This window comes from Juglans regia, chromosome 14, assembly GCF_001411555.2.
Source record: "Juglans regia cultivar Chandler chromosome 14, Walnut 2.0, whole genome shotgun sequence".
NCBI lineage: Eukaryota > Viridiplantae > Streptophyta > Magnoliopsida > Fagales > Juglandaceae > Juglans > Juglans regia.
Window position 1 is genome coordinate 18,235,807 of NC_049914.1, and position 17,769 is coordinate 18,253,575.

General features: G+C 35.6%; 1 protein-coding gene across 1 annotated transcript in view; it reads right to left on the reverse strand.

Moving 5' to 3' along the window:
• Positions 1-8,989: 8,989 nt before the first annotated feature.
• The window catches only part of LOC109014006 (ubiquitin carboxyl-terminal hydrolase 8-like), a 36,258-nt gene continuing 27,478 nt past the window's right edge, over positions 8,990-17,769 (reverse strand). The window contains exons 6-13 of the mRNA XM_018996303.2: positions 17,433-17,759; positions 17,141-17,281; positions 16,846-17,016; positions 15,389-15,646; positions 15,111-15,259; positions 11,516-12,064; positions 10,454-10,727; positions 8,990-9,708 (exon numbers count right to left, since the gene is read on the reverse strand). Coding sequence (XP_018851848.1) covers positions 9,592-9,708; positions 10,454-10,727; positions 11,516-12,064; positions 15,111-15,259; positions 15,389-15,646; positions 16,846-17,016; positions 17,141-17,281; positions 17,433-17,759 — 1,986 coding nt within the window. The 3' untranslated portion in view covers positions 8,990-9,591. The remainder of the gene's footprint in view (positions 9,709-10,453; positions 10,728-11,515; positions 12,065-15,110; positions 15,260-15,388; positions 15,647-16,845; positions 17,017-17,140; positions 17,282-17,432; positions 17,760-17,769) is intronic.

Genomic DNA, 17,769 nt, shown 5'->3' on the forward strand with positions numbered 1-17,769 from the left:
GGTTTTCCAATGGTCTTTACAAGGGCTTAATTTCTTACACTTGGATACAAGAGAGGAGAGTGGCTTGGAGTGTGATTGGAAGAGTTAGGAGGCAAATAAATGATGGTCTTGAGCATGGGGTGCAGCTGATAGTGGTGGGGTAGCGCCATATGAAGTGTATGAAAGTACTTTATGGTGTGTGGTAAGGTAGGGGTGGTCACTTTGGAGGCAGGGGTTTTGACACTTTGTGGAGTGGACATAGAGTGGATCTTTTATGACGGGAAAGTGGCAATTTTGTGGCTGCCACATCATCACACATTTTCTTTTTCTGAAGCCTAAATGTTCGAAATAAGATCAAACCAAATTTCTTTAATTTTGTTCAAAAATAATTTCTATTTGAAGATTTTCGTTTTCTAAATTTTTCTCTTAGGTTTCGTACGTACGCAATTCAAATCAAAATCTACCTTTGTACTTCGTCATATATATCTTATTTTATCATGCCTTATCATATCCTTAACGTACTTTTATTTGTGCATGACATAGTATAAACAAACATAATATATGAGTGCATGGAATAAGCTGGGATACCAAAGAATGTGTCATATGTATAGTCATAGATAAATAAATTAATAAATAAAAAAGGTGAGATCTGAGAAGGATTCATAACTTTCATTTGAGATCTTTTAAAATCAAAGGAAATGTGAGTTAAACACATTTAGGATCCCTAGAGTTAGAGAAAGAGGAATTGTGCTACGTGGCAATCACATGTCACCTATGTGGCGAACCTAGAATGCCACTTGGCAATCCTGGAACACCCTAAGAAAGTTTTGATTAGGACCCACTCCTTCGGGTGCCTTGGACAAACCATCATAGATGTATTACACTTGGCATCCACTTAGACCTATGGATCACCACATCACCAAGTTGGCTTGCCACCTCACTTGGCTTCATTACCTAGAAGCTACATGACATGCCAACTCAGCCCATCAGAAAGATCACATCACACACACTTGCATCATGGCAAGCAAATGGGGCATGTGCCACTTGTCACTCGTTAAGCTAAGGTTGACGATGTGAACCAATCCTCCAACACCTCCCTCTCCTCCCTTGGCGAGCCATCACCCTCACCATTAGATTTTCCTTCTTTTTAGTCAATGCTTCTTACACACTTGAGCTCAATCCTACACTTGTACATGAGGATGGGAGCCAACCTTAAACCCAATAGGAAATCATGCAAGAGAACCTTGCAAGCTCTCTCTCTCTCAAGTTTATCATTGTATGCATGTTTTATGAAAAGCGCCATGAGGGTTGGGTCATGAACCCAAGTTGGAATGGGGCATTATCCCAATGAAACCTCAAGTTTAGTGTTTAAGAATGGAATTGTGTGGTGGAGGCTAGAGAAGCTTAAGGTGAAGGACGGTTACACAAAACCTTAACTATTCTTGAGATGAAGTCACACTAACAAACTTTAGTTGTAGTCGTGACAAAGGGAACCAGGACATCCACAAGGATCTTTAGTGAAAGTCATGGCATACGGTTAATATAGAACGAAATTGGGAGTTTTGGGAATAGAGATGTTGAGGAATCTAGAAAGAGTCTCATTGGTTGCATTTCATTCTCTAGCATTTATTTAACTGTTTAAAAATCTTCCCTGGTACTAAATCTCTTAGATTAATTACTTATCCGCCGTGCACTGTTCAGATCAGTAGCAACATACTAGGTGCAAACATATTACTGTCATGAGCATAAGGCATATGCAACCCAATGCTACATATCCTGACACGTGGACAATCTGTCAAAACATAAGCAGGAGGTCGGAGGCATCACAAGAACACATTATATCAACCTATAAAATAGTAACAAGGGTGAGATCACGGTTACGTGCCTCGAGTTTTACACAAGATCACTTTATACCGTTAATAACAATTAAGCACGTCAAGAAAGCATCTATACATGATACTCGTATCATGACATTAAGATCTACTTAAGAACACTAGAATGTTTAAAACTTAAGGCTTCGCTTGTTTTCATAACACTTCTCAACTCATCTCATTTAATTATTACAACTTTTTCAATTTCTCACACAAAATAAAATAAACAATTCAACTTTTTCAAATCACAAAATAATAATAATATTAAAAATATATATTCTAATAATATTTATTCAAATTTTAACTTTTATCTCAACTCATCTCATCTTATCTGCGAAAACAAATTTAATGAGGCTATCCAGGGACTTAATAATTTAGTGGAATTTGATAGTAACATATCCTTATAAATTGACCCGTGATATATAATTCAAATATCCAACCTGTGATAAGGCCAAGAGCCGCTGATCTAATCCTAACAAATTTTCTTTTCTTTCAAGTAGAAAACTTGCCTAACATGATCACTAGATAGCTTAGGAAACTTCTCAATCTGTCAGAACAACAGATTCTGAATTTCTTGTAGCGTATTAGGAATGCTTTTTGACTTATAATTCAGGCCTAGGAAATAGTTTTGGAAGTATGTATGAATTAGAGTAATATAAATTACTTGGACATGATCATCACCTAGAATCATAGCTGCAGTAATTAGAAAAATCTCCGGTACGAGTCTACCGAGATTAGGTAAAACAAATTAGGAAAACAAATTGACGTTAGAGGATCTCCTAGTCCAGGGATAAAACTATAAATAAAGAAAAGTTCATACTAAATTGTAATTAAATAAAATATTAAGGGCAAAACTGGAATTTCTACAATTTATAGGGTTAGATCAAGAGAGCTTTTAAACATTTTAATGGTTATAATTCTTGTTAAGTGAAAGACGTTACGAAAAACCCTAATTTCTTGATGTGAAGAAGTCACACTGAAAGATGTTTACGAGAATGTGTGGTCAAGAGAACCACTACACTTGCACGGTGCGAAGGGGCCATACCAGGTGGCTTAAAGTAAAGAGTACGAAAAAAGGGAAAAGGAAAAACAAAGAGAATGTTTGGGGGCCTTGCCCATATTGCATTATAAAACCGAACGCTGATCTGGATATAATCGCCTGATATCCGGATCCACAATTGGGTAAGCAGTGCTACCCCTTGCTATATTTGAAGTACAGTACATTTGATGCGTCAACCCAGATGATGAGGAGAGCCAAACTTTAAGGTATGAAATCTTGTACGTATATATAGTTTCAATATCCAGTTTTTGTCTATAACACCCTGCTTATTTATCCTTATAGATTAACTCTTAGATCAACACTAGAATTTAGAAGACTAGCTATTAGAGTAGTCCATGACCCTAATAGCTTTAGAAATAATCAAATTAAGTTTAGAATCTTGGTTAAGAGCATTGATAGATCACCACAAGATTAGTAGTGATCTTGAAACCATGTTTTAAGCTTGATTTTTATTCTTATCATTTCTCATCCTTTTGTTCTAAAATTTTCTTGTTTGATTATCAATTTCTATTACTCTTAGATCATATTAGAATTTTAGATAAACCTTTACGCATGTCATTTAGGGTAATGACATGTCAAACCCTAAAACCATACCAATCGGCACCCATGTGTACTTTTGTGTGCAATGGACTAATGTGCCCCTAGCTCAAATATTTTTTATACCAATTTTATCAAAGAAATTTCATTTATTGGCCCCTCAATTTATTCATGAAATTTCCTACCAAGCTTGATTTTCGAAAACCTTAGCTAAAACCACAAATTTTGTCCAATCCAAAAATGCCCTTGAATTTTCGACAACCATCTATGAAAATTCCTCATTTATTTTATTTTATTTGATCACCACTTCACCACCCAATCCCCACCGTCTACTACCTAAAGAGGATACTCAAGTATGCCTTAAACTAGCCACAAAATGACAAGAGGATAGTCCAAATGAATAGGACAAAAAAGTTTTGCTTTGTGAATTACCCCATATCCGACGGCATCATTAACTCTTAAGCATTTCATTAATTGCACCACCCTTTCACCACTACCACACGGCAAAGCCCCTCTCCCCATAGCCATTCAGGCTTTCAGCCTACTCTAAGGTGCAATGATCACCAAGTTAGCAAACCACCCAAGGAGGATCTAGGCTAGGCGACATCATCACCACTGTCCAAACTCCCCAATGGGAGGCCACATTGTCAATGCCACACACACCCCTTGGAGCCTATATAAACTCCACTCCACCCCCACTTCTTCCTCACTTCACTTTCTCAAACTCCATTGAGTGATCTTGAGAGTTCTCATCCTCTAGTTCTTAGTTCTAAGTGAGTTCTTGAGTTGTGAGCTCTTAATGGGAGGTTTCAAATACTACAAATTCTACGGAATCTTTGTAAGTTTTCTCTTTAGATCTTAGTTTATATGTTAAGTTGTGTTTTTGAGTGTTAGCATTAATTATGGGTGATTATAGCATGAGATACCATGTTTAGCAAGAAGCCGAAATTTTGGTAGATAGGTTTATTGTTTAAATTATTTTGGTGAAAAATTAGTTATGGCATACTTTGATAATTTATTATATGATTCGAGTATGTCTTAGAATAATTTTTGAAGGATTAGTTTGAGGTTAGAAACATGTCATAATAGGTTTTAATCTCTATCTTGTGTTTATCATCAAAGCATGTATGGTTTGACTTTTAATCATGCTTCAATTGAGGAAATTGACTTATTTTACTTAGGCTTGAAATATGAGTATTTAGAAAACCTTCTGATTGGGGTAAGAAGAATGCATAATTTAATTCTAGCATGTCATTGATAGAAAGGTCATATCATGCATCACTTGAGGTTTAGCTAGAGTTTAAGGATTTTATTAGGCATGATTAAGTATTGGGATGAACTTGCTCAAAATTAAGCTTTTATTGCGTCATTGAGGATTTATAGTGATCATTTTTTATTGGAGGGATTTTTCATGCATGCATTCATGAGGATTAATAGTCAAAATCTCATATAGGCATCAACTAGAGAGCATGCCACGAATTGAGAATGAATAAGCTAAGATCACTTTGATTTTTTTAGGCATGGACGGGATTAGAATGTGCAAGATATGAGGACTATGACTTTTGGTTAAGATTGGAGAGCTTTTGCATTAGTAGCAATATTTGAAAGTTTATGAGTATTTTCGTAATTTCCCTTTATCTAGAAAATTTTATTTTTTCCTTAAACTAGTATAAATTCTAACTTAGTACAATTGTTATTACAGTCACTACCCCACTCCCAACTTCAACAGCCTATAAGTTGGCCTCTAACTTACACTTTAATGATTATTTATGATTTATTGATAAATGTCGCATCCATTTTGAAATTGTCATTTTGAGTATGAAATGTCATATCTTATGTTCCATTTTTGTCATTTTCCATACAACTATCATTTTGAAATGTGTCACATACATGCATATCATGAAAATCATCTTTAAAAGTATTGCATAAAAAATTATTTTATCACGACCCCAAAGGCTAGGATGGGAAGTATCCTGGTGGAACTCCTATGTCCACTATGGAGTGATTAAATATGGAGTGGTAACCTCTGGATTGACAATGAATAGTCAACATGCTTCAAATGTGTTCTTTTTAAAAAACCCCGGAGCGAAGACATATGTTACGACACCTAATGCTGGTAGGTGTACATGTTATGATTTTTACGATGTTATGTTATATTACCAATGCATTGAGAACGAGTCTGCAGATAACGTAGTTTCAACGTGAGTTGTACTACGGTCACCTATAGGTACTCATAGTGCATATGAAGAACTGTGATGATACCATACGTTATGTTAATTCTATGATTTTATATGATTCATGATAAAAAAAAAAAATGAAGTTGTTAATGACGAAAATGAAATTATGTTCTTTCTGAGAAAATGTAGATTCTTGAGAAATTTGAATGAGAAACAAATACAGTTTTTCTGCATTGCATGCATTTCTTGTTTATCATTCTTCATGCATAGTCTATCTTTGTACACATTAGTTGTCTAACTTACTAAGGTTTCAAGTAAATCTCGCCCTTTATGGACTCACTATAATAGAAGTTGTAGATCTAAATGAATCCATTGGACCAGTGGATCAAGAGGATTGAAGAGGAACCAGACGTCGACAGAAGACTTGATCTTATTTTTATATTTCTAGGTCTGACCCTTCATACCATAGAGCTCATGAAGCAGTTGGTTTAAATTTTTGGAAACTTGGCATTTTGTACTAAAATTAAACTACCTGATGATTTGAACTTATGGTTTAATCAATATTATTGGGATGATTTTAGTTATTCTGGTATAAGTTCATTTTCACCCTTACTTTTCACTGCAATTATTGCATATTGCTAGTTGCATTTCTAGGATGCATTACATATTAACTATCATATAGGACAGTATGTAACCTTGTGTTGCATGTTTTGACACTCTAAATTTCCGTTACATCCCAAGTAAAGATTGGGGGCATCACACTGTCAAACCGAGTTGGGTAACAATGTTGTTATTTCGTAAATGGTCTGTCTTATGGTTTTGTAATATTCTACCTTGTGTTGTAGTTAAATTATCTGGTACGACATTATTATAAATGTTTATTTCCATAGCCATCAACATCAAAACCTAGAACCATGCTAAATAGCCCGGTAAAATATGATAGAATGTATGGACATGCGTCGACTATGGGTTGTTTGTCGGACATTTTGATAACCCCAAGTCTTGTAGTGACAGGGAATCGAGAGCAACACACGTATAAATTACATGGGCTGGCTAAAACTTGCTTGGAGCATAGATGTTATTTTTCCATGGATGTATGTTATTATTATGGAGTACTACAAAGAGACACATCCATGAATATTTTTGTATTTTGAAAATGGACAATCATTGGGGCCCGCCCAGCATGTACCACTCGGCGTGTCTCTAGTGCATTTGAATTTTTTTTTCTTTTAAATATTATTTTAACATCATTAATTAATTATTAAGAAAAAAATACACAATTTTATTAATAATAACTTCCTTAACTATTGATAAGACTTCCTTAACTATTAACTACTAACTTCAAAAAAAAAAATTCCTTAACTATTAAGAAAAAAAAAATTAAAATATCGAAGTGGTAACTTTGAGGAGGCCAAGTATCATTTTCATTTGAAAATTGGTGAAAAAAGCATGAAAAAAATTTATACACATGCATCATAATTCCTAATTTCCCTTTATATATATATGCAGATATTAGAGTTTAATCGGCAAGAGAAATGTTTTAGCCACAAACGGATTTTATAAAAAGAAACTCATAAATTGACATGATTTGATACAGTACATTAGATCATAAAATTATTTTTATTGTAAAATAAATATAACGTATCATATAAAATAATATCAGTTTGTGAATTTTTTTATAATTGTAACACTTCTCAATTGGCAAATGTATGTATTATGAAATGGAAGACGAAGAGACTTACAAAGGAACTTAAGGGATTTTCGAAGGAATTAGAGTACATATGATTTTCTATGCAATATTAGTTATGTGCATTATGAGCATTGTGTACTATTTTATTGCTTTGACTATAACACCCGAAACCTCCGAACCTTGAACAGATCTATTTTAACTATTTATTTAAGATTATTATTAGGCGTGGAGAGTTTTATTTATTATTATGTACGTTATGCAAATATTTTTAAGGTAAAAATCTCAAATATGCTAATACTAGGCTTTTAATCCGGACCATTATATTTTTAAGATGGAATTGAGCCGGGTCGGGCCCATGATTTTCAAACAAAGCCCAATTGAGCTTTATTTGGATAATTTTAAATAGATTATAAGCCCAAGAATTATTTTAAAGATCGAAATTATTTATTTAGCAAGTCAGACTTATTTTAGACTGAAACCCGACCTATTAAAATGTATTATTCAACTTGACCCACGAATTTAAATGGTTAGGTAAAATACGATACATTAATTGGTGTCATTGAGATGAAGATCAAGTTTGTCTTTTAAAATATGAAGCTATATATATATATATATATGCGCGCGCTGCAAGTCATACGAGGATTTTGCTTGACATTCTCTACAATAAGTAGCAAATACCATTAATAGTACTCAACTGGAAAGTGAACGTTGGAATCCATCTTTAGGCATCAGTAGTTCATAATCAGGTTTCCTACAATTGTCCTTTTTATTCTCATTGTAAACTGAGTATATTAATAATTAATATTTCTGTGTTGGACATCTGGAATTAGGGTTATTTCTTGTTATGGGTAATGCAAGATATAATTTTAAAGTGTGCAAACCTCTTTTTCATATAGAGTGCACGAGACTTGCACATCTTAAAATTATAAATATAATTTATCTTCCTGTGATATCTTGAGTTTATTGCGCATGTACGTCACACTTTTGTATGGACACGTCCTCTCTAGCATATGGTCAATTAGCTATGAACACTTTATATATATATATATATATATATATATATACATATATAGATAAATTCTCCTTTTAAGTGAAAGAGTGCATTAGAAGGTGATGGATACAAGTCTTTAAGCCCTGTTTGAATAGTGATATAAGATAAGATGCTTTTAGATGAAAATATTATTAAAATATTATTTTTTAATATCATTATTATTTTAAGATTTGAAAAAATTGAATTGTTTATTATATTTTATTTGAGAATTTGAAAAAATTCTAATTGTGAGATGAGATGAAACCATTTTTGTACCAAACATGCCTTAGTTAATGGTCAAACTCATTCCAACGCAACTGTCACCCCTCAATGAAACAAAAATTACTTCCAAACATCTCCAGATAGTCGGGTCCTAAGCTCTTCATCAATTTTTATTTAGCCAACGAAAATAGACAAAGCATACTGAATGTACAAACTAATTTGATGTGTTACCTCTTTATACCTACTACACCAGTAATTGAACCTGTCAGAGAGGATCATCCATGCTGAAAAGCTCAAATTTGTAAAAATCCAATACCAGAAATGACAAGAATATAATACAAAAACCATGCCATCACAATGCTTGCCCCAGATATGACATGAATATAATACAAAAACCCTAGATCAAAAAATTTTCCCCAGCTATAGAGCTTGATCTTATACTTTTACAAAGCAATCAGCTTTCTTGTCACTCTGTTCCAGCATTTCAGAGACAAGCCATATGCAAAACAGAAGTTGAAAAGGCAACAAATGACACATTGAAAGTATCAAAGTTCAAATTGGAAGACTTCATTAGTTGCCTATAAAAAATCCCACATCTTCTATCATAAACAATATAAAAAGATAGCAAATACACGTATCACTGGGGTTGGATCATGGATGCAAATTCCCACTGCAAAATTTTCTACTCTTGAAGTGAAAGGTGTTTTTTTAGTACACAGCCACAGGGGTGCATAATATCTTCCTGAATCCTGAGTATGCCTTTCTTTTCTTTTCTTTTTTTGTGCTAAATCCTGGGCATGCCTTCATTTCTGCAGTTGTTACACTATGATACACTTATCTTCAGAACCTTCGTCAAGTGAACATCTCCATTTTCGTCCATGCCGGAAACTCCATCGATTAAATCAGTTACTGCTATTGACAAAGAATGCTACTTTAATTGTAGTTGTAAAAAGATAAGATCCAAAAATGTCGAAGATATATTGCTTCAACAGGTGTTTTCAATGATCTATAATTATACTCTGATGTTACACTTCTACAACTCTTCTGTAGAAAAGAACATATGCCGCAGAAGACTTTATCTTCTCATGGCTGATGGGATAAACACGGGCATCATCAAATTCGTACCACTGGTCACCCCCTTGCTACATCAGAACAAAAACAATTAGAATACCATTTTTTTTTTTGTAAGTAAAACACAGTTACTACTGGCAGAGCGAAGCTTAAACAAGATAAAGATTTCATGATAAATTAGATTAAAGCGGACTACGTCTACGAGTTAACGAAGAATCTTGTTTTGTAGATAGGTCTGCATTTTTGGGCCAGCAAGTCTAATTGCTGCCAGCATGTGGCTAAGTGAAGCCCAGTCTTTTTTTTTTTCCCATTTAAAAAGTGCCTAAATAATTGTATGAAATTTTTTTAAGCATGCAATTAAACCTTGGTGCTTATCTTCCTCCTTGGCAATCAACGAATGTAAAGCACATTTGCAACAACCTAGAACTTCTAGCTTCAATACGAACTAAACAAGATAAAACATTGTTCAAAAGAAAATAAAAAGTCCAAAATATGTAATATTTTTCACCAAGAGGATTCTAGCGATCACAAGAAATCATGAAAGAGTTCACTCGTATAAAGTTAGGAATATATGTGACGGTCATTTAAAGTTAGGAATGTACATGACGGGCTCCACAGATGTACAGTAAACTCATGTGTCTCACATAAAAGCAATTATAACACATACACCAAGGCCACATATACGAAAAAGTAACTATGATATGGATAGGATGTCAAAATTTCCCTTCTACAAGTTATTGTATATTTTGAGGATACATGGTAAGTTTTTCAATAAAACAAGTCGAAAGATTAACTACTGACAAGAACACCACTTACATGGACAAATGCTGTGTAATGACCACCTCCCATGCTTCCGTAGTGATTACTAACTGCATAAAGCATGTAACGGTTACCTGACTGGCCATTCATCTGGGAAATATAAGGTGACAGATCAAAATTATCAACGGGAAAGTCGACATAAGTCTCTAGCTTGTTCTTCGAGAACCGGCTATATGAGAACCTCTTCAAATGAATAACCAATATTTCTGGCAGTCTCCAAAGATCTAACTTTTTAATAGCTTGACAATGCTTTTCACAGCCAGGACAGTACCTAAAATTACGTAAAAAATAAATTGACATCAGAAAGGGTGCAATAACAAGCTGCAGTTAACAGAAGGAAGCCAAGAAATGCTAGAGGTTGTAGGGAACGGCATATGCTGCACAGGAAATCATAAATATATACACTGATAGTGCACCCGTTAAGTAATTTGGTCTTGTCTATTCCAAAAATAACAAAACAAGGCCATTAGTAATCCATGGACTAATATCTTGAGTACGTATGGAACATTTAATGAGGCTGTTAAGATTGCTCAGTGATATAACTTTAAATGCCATTGATATAAGAAAAAAAAGGTTTCTTAAATGGATATGGAAAAGCTATCTATTATGTCAATTTTTTCATATGAAATAAGGACGCCAATGCCAAGTGAGTTTGAATAGAGTAGCTAATACACAATGGCCAAGTGCAGACAACTGGAGGACATTGTTTCATTCAATTAGAAAAGTCACATTATCCAATATCAAAGCCATGATCTTGATATTGATGATGATGAGAACACTACTGTAATAAGAAATGTCGGTAGGACGATTAATAGATTAAAACTCACAACTACTACATTCATTGCTTTTGGAAGAATGTGTCCGAACACCTTGATACTCTACCAGAAAGCAAGCCACTATATCACCAAAATGTTACAGGATTGCCCAATCAAAAAAGTAGGTACAATTAACCCGTCAAAATATATCAACCCCCCATATGTCAGACAAAATATTCTGGCTAGATAGAATATGAAAATATTTTCAAAGCACAAGGTAAAGATTAATGAGGTACCCACTGACCACATGTCTTCCGGTCCAAGAGGTTCCTCCAGCAAGAATGCTTCTAGGCACTTGTAGAGAGAAATAGACTCCTGAGGTTTCTTCACATAGAACCCAGACTTGAAAACCTCTGGTAATGAGCAAAGAAGTTTTGTATCATATCGTTCCATATGTGACTCTGGCCAGCATACAAGAACATATAATCGGCTGGACACTCCCATAACTGTCACTGGCTCATTCATGGCTAACTTGGAGTGCTTGACAATTCCCTTTTCATCAGTCAAATGAAATTGCAGTTCTGCATCCAAAGCTGAGACAAACCCATTCACTTTAGAGGGGTTCACACATCCATCTGTAACAGGAGTTTCGGCACCCTCTACTTCTTCAATTGCAGTGCCCTTGGAGATATCAAAGTCTTCTGTGGGATTTTCTGCAAGTATTCGGAATGAATTAAGCAATTTTAGATAAAGATTGCAGATATAAGACCCATCCACAGGCCCGCAAAGGCTTGCCACAAGAGGAACTCCAAATGCCTTCCAACTTGAAGTCAGCTTCCCATGGATGTACTGTCTGACAATATAGAATTAAAGAGAGAGCCAGGATTAATGGGGAGCCCTTCAAATCAATATTCTTTTAACACATCTTAAGAAAATAGTATTAATATTGAGTATGTCTGGAACCATGTTTGTTTGCCTGAAGTTCTCAACTTAAGCTTTGCAAGGAAAAATGCTAGGACTTATCAAATTAATCTACCCGCTTTTCTTTCAAGACTAAATCATTAAAGTAGCAAATTTAGAACAAGAGGGGTAATAAACATTCCAATATGGTGATTCAGCTTCCACATGTTGGAGTTGAGCAAAGGGCACAAGTACATAAAAAATTCTCCAAATAGATTTCACATTATAGAGAATCCATTTCCTCCATTAACTAAACTGGAGGATAAAAAAACAACAAATCAATAACCTCTATGAGGCCTTGTAACGTCACTCCCCTCCCCATGTTTGACTTCAAGAAAAATTATGTTTTTTCATCATACTATACCACTCTTCTTGAAAGATCACATAGTAAAGAAGCACCATATACAGTTCCTGAAAATTTATTAGACCTAAAAGCATGAAAAAATGAAGGTAGCACACGGTTCAAAGATGGAAGTCTGGTGATGCTTGTACCCTAAGCCTGGATTCAAGTCCCCCCAAAGAGCAAAGATTTCTCTATTTCTCTATCTTATTTTTCATTTCATTATCTTTTTACTGCCAGGATGAAAAGAAAGCCAGTACAAAACACTGAAGGCAAAGAGGGTACAGATTGTTATAGAACCTCATGTGGCATATAATATACTTTCAGACTGCAGAAAGGTCTCTGTCTTCATAAAGTAAAATATCTATTTTCCAACATTATCCCATTCTGATTTAAGAATATATGTGGCTTCCCTAATTAGTTTGAGAAGGTTACACAGCTTGTTGAGTTTATTTGTATACATTATTTACTTGAAATTTTTCTATATCTTAAATAAATTTATAAATAAGGCACCTTACATTTTTTTTTTTAATAAAACGGCGAGGTCAGGCCTCTTATTATTAAGAATCCCTCACTGAGGTGGAGGAACAACCATACTTACAACTTCCAAACACAAACCAAAAAAAATACATCAATGTCGAATATAAGAAATACCCAATTTATCCATACGGACTAAGCCCCGAATACAACCTTGCATCAATTCCTGTCTAAAATCTGATATTCTACCTTTAGTCCCCTCTTTTGCCAAGAAATCCACCACCATATTTGCTTCTCTAAAATTATGCCAAAAACGAACATTAAGATCACTTACAAGCTCCTTTACTTCCTCCAAAAAATCCCATAAAAACCAATACTTACACACACCCAAAGCTAACCACCCAATCACCACAATTGAATCGGATTCAACCAGTAAATCTCTCAATCCCAACGAGCACAAACACCATTCCAAATACAAGCACACACATTCCATAGAGTCTGGGACCACTATGTTTCCAGTCCACGTATATAAATCAATATTTGCATGTTATGGAGAAGACACAGAAGCCAACTTTTCATGGGCCAAAGAATGGTGAACACCAATTCTTAACTTAGACTTCCACATACAATCACATCAAAGGAAAAAAGTTCACAGTTGACAAATATCATTGAGCTGATTCAGCCCCCTAAAATCTTATTATGTGAAGTTTACAATTCCATGGACTACGAGAAACTAATCAACAAGGTATTATACAAAAAATTGACCACTATGTAGGATGATCATCTGATCCCAAAACCCGACCACCCTAATGGTACCAATCAACATAGGTCAGTTCTCAACAGTCCATTGGCGCACGCCAGTTATGTATTGAGGTGTATCGATGATTGTCAGGTTGGTCGTCGACTATTAGTATCAGTAAACCCAACCATACCAACCCAACGCACAGCAGATAGTCACTTCACTTACCGATTTCCCCCAATAAAAAAAGGTTGTACACTGATTTCCAACTTCTGACCAGAGTTGGAAGAGATTTTCTAGTCTGATTCTGCCCAACACCCTCCACCGCACCCAACATCGCCAAGGGCATTTAGAAGTTACGCTGCACCGCCTAAGACCACCTAGCCCCAAGGCTGCCAGATCTGGCCACGGCACTATTTCGTTCAGCACCATTGGTAAGCATCTCTCTCTCTCTCTCTCTCTCTCTCTCTCTCTCTCTCTCAATGCTTGGGGAAATGGGTGGGAGGCCAAGGGGATCAGTGGGTGAAGAATATGCAGTGACACACTACAGTTGGTGTATGGTAAAACACCTCAAAGGGTATTGTTAACACAACCGAAAGCCATTTCTCTTGCTCCATCGTTTTCTGATCTGAGGTGTCAGTTGTTCTCTAGTCTTCTCAAAACAACCATTAATCCTTTTCGGTTTTGCTTTATACTAGTAAGTGACAATCACATATGATGGGTCACGGGTGCCGACTGTGGATTTGATCATGACAGTTGAAAGATGTCATTGAAGATCGATCTAATCATGGCCAGCTAAAGGAAGTCATTAAAGATGGCTCAGCCTTTAAGAAGCCCTTTCTTTTCTCTGGAATCTTTATATCATAGCAAACGGTTGTACTTGACCTCATGTTCCTCATTGAAGTGGTGTTAGGTAGAAGAAACTCCCACCCTACAATGACCATATCAGCACTCCTCACAACCAGATCAACACCTTTCACGGCCAATTAGTGCTCCCCAATCAATGCAAATGGCACCTCAACCCCAAAAGATGCTCCTCATAGTTTCAACCACTAGGTAGGCACTCTAACGGCTGCCACTGAGCAAATTGGTGAAAAGGTAAGCTCACCTCATGAACCCCTCGTAGTGCCATAAATCAGCCAAAGCGATGCCTAACAATGAACAAACTAAATGCAGCGAATGTCAGGGCAGATTGGCTGAGTACTGGTTTAGGGCCACCAATGACCGTTGACTAAATCAAATCAGAAAGAAATAGCAAATAATTAAATTGGCCACTGAGAGTCTGAGATTGCCGACTTAGCACTGATTTAGGGATACCAACGACCACTGATTTTAGATCAAACTTGAAAGACATTACATAATTAACAAACAAATTGAACTTACTCCTCCATACGCTGATTTATGAAGACAACCAAGGGAACCTGCTCAATATCTTTTGCTAAACGATAGGCCACCAGTCGGTCATCATCTCTGATTAAGGATAATGAATCAGCTGGCTCCTCAAGATAGCGTATAATCCGGTTGTTGTATATCTATATGCAAACCATGGTGATCAGAGATCAAAATAAAAATATATTTACATCAGCATTTCCAGTAGTATAAAATTAAATATCAAGCATATGCAAGCTTTACTTTCAGAATATTAAGACACTGCAAAATACCTCAGCCACCAACAAGGTCTCGTCAGCCCCTAAAGAACACGCAATGCCTAGAGCCTTGATAAGATCTTCACATTTTCCATACTTTGGTACAGTAATAGTGCATGGAGATGGCTTACTATCCCCATTGGTATTCAAAACTGTTAAAGTCATCGTCCGCATTATTGTTGAAGGTAGAGGAAGTGATAGGTACATGAATGGATCAAAGGTTACAGAGATCTTTTTGCAAACAGGACAAACTAACGTTGATTTATATTGACCCTGCAACCAATCATGACAATAAGGCAAATAACATTAGTACTATATAAAATGAAAACATCATATACTTTCAATTCTCATGTAACAACTCAAGGAAAGCTCAAGCCAAATCCAGATCTATAAATCAAAAGGACTAATAAATGCATATGAGCCCCTTGGAATCAGTATAAAGAGTAAGAACCTTTTCGTCCCAGGCAATGTGGTATCCTATTCACCACCTTCCTACTCAATCAGGTCTATTACATCTCAACTTAAGAAAAACAAAAAACTACAATGCAGGTCTTCCTAAGAACAAAAATAAGATCTGTTCGAGCTTATATGAAGATCTGTTCCTATAAGAAATGTTCCAAAACAGAATCCAACCTGGTTGTCTGAAAATTACAATAAAATTAAATAAATTGCCATCAAACCAAAAGCAGTTTGCCAAGTTAGCGACTTAACTATATATACAATCAACTTGGGTTGAATCACTAGATAAATGGATATGTAACCTTGGTTTGATGTGGTCAATCTATTCTTCAATTCCTTCCCTTAATCCATGTACTAAGATTTATGTAATTGGATCGAAATCCATACAAAAGGTCAAAGAAATTGACTGGCCAAAACGTTTTGGTACATTGGAGTTGTCAGTCTACTGTAGCAATAAATATAATGTCACATTCTAAACATAACTTTAAAATCTTGACATGAGCAAAAATTCAAATTTCATGCCATTATGAACACTTTTTTTGCAATTCATATTTTCATTTGCTAGTCACACCCCAGGTTTGGCCACAGCAAAGCACGCCTCAGTTTCCCCAAATTTATGCATGCCCAACATTTAGGCCTCGTTTGTTTTCACAGATGAGAGGAGATGAGATGAGTTGAGATAAAAGTTGAAAGTTGAATAAAATATTGTTAGAATATATATTTTTAATATTATTTTTGTTTTGAGATTTGAAAAAAGTTGAATTATTTATTATATTTTGTGTGGAGATTTGGAAAAGTTGTAATGATGAAATGAGAAAAGATGCGATGAGATGAAAAGTTTGTAAAAGTGAACACGACCTTAATCCCAGTACTAGCCACATTAGCATAATGCCACCCAAACCACCAGGAGAGGCTTTCACCATCCCTTAACAATAAAAAATTACAGCAAAAAGAGAGAGTTGGGAGCAACAGAGGGATGAGAAATTTAAAGAAAAAAGGAAGACAACACTTACTTGGCACACATCAACAATTATGGAGTTATTACGAGCCAAATGATTCTGCCAGTATTCATTGGCCACTTCTGCATCTGGTCGACCATCTTCATCTTTGGCTTCAATATAAGGCTTGCATTTTACACGATTGAGATCTTCATGGAGCCCATCCAACAAAAAAGCAAGAAGCTCCTATGACAAAAACAAGAATTGTCATTTTATCTGAAGATAAATTTATGGTAAACCCACAGGCCACAACCCAGAAGATACAAAAGGGAAAACCAACACCTATTTTTGACATATTAACTTCACTCACTTGGGAATCATGTTGATTATAGCCACTGAATTGAGGAGCAAATCGAGCTAGCTTTGACTTAAACAATCTTGGAGCCACTGGAGCTGCGCCAGGAGCCCATAACTTCCTTAACAGATCTCCAAATGCTAAAGCAATCTCACCCTAGTGAAGAAATAAATACCTATTAAGAAACAGAACATTCGGCAAATACTCCGAGCAAAATGAGGAACCTCTCATAGAAATGTACTCGCAGAAAACTCATGTTAATATTAGAAAACAATGAATCTATGATTGTGGTAAAAGGATAACATACATCCATGCCTAGTAGGTTCTCATGATTTATTTCTCTACCATAATCTCCAAGAAAATAATCAACAAGCTTTGGGGTGTGGGCTAAGCATTGGAGAGCACTGTTCATGAAACATGTGTTTCCAAGATTTTGCAATCCAGTCAATCCCAAAGAACCCACTTCACCGGAACCTTTATGACTCAGATTAGAGTTCGTATTGCCTACACAACCATTCAGTGAAGGGGTGGAAGATGAAATTGACAAAGCAGAATGCTGTCTAAACTCTACTTTTCTTCCATCCATGGACTTCACAGAATCTGACAACCCATAAACTTGCAACTCCAGTACAATCTGTATAGAA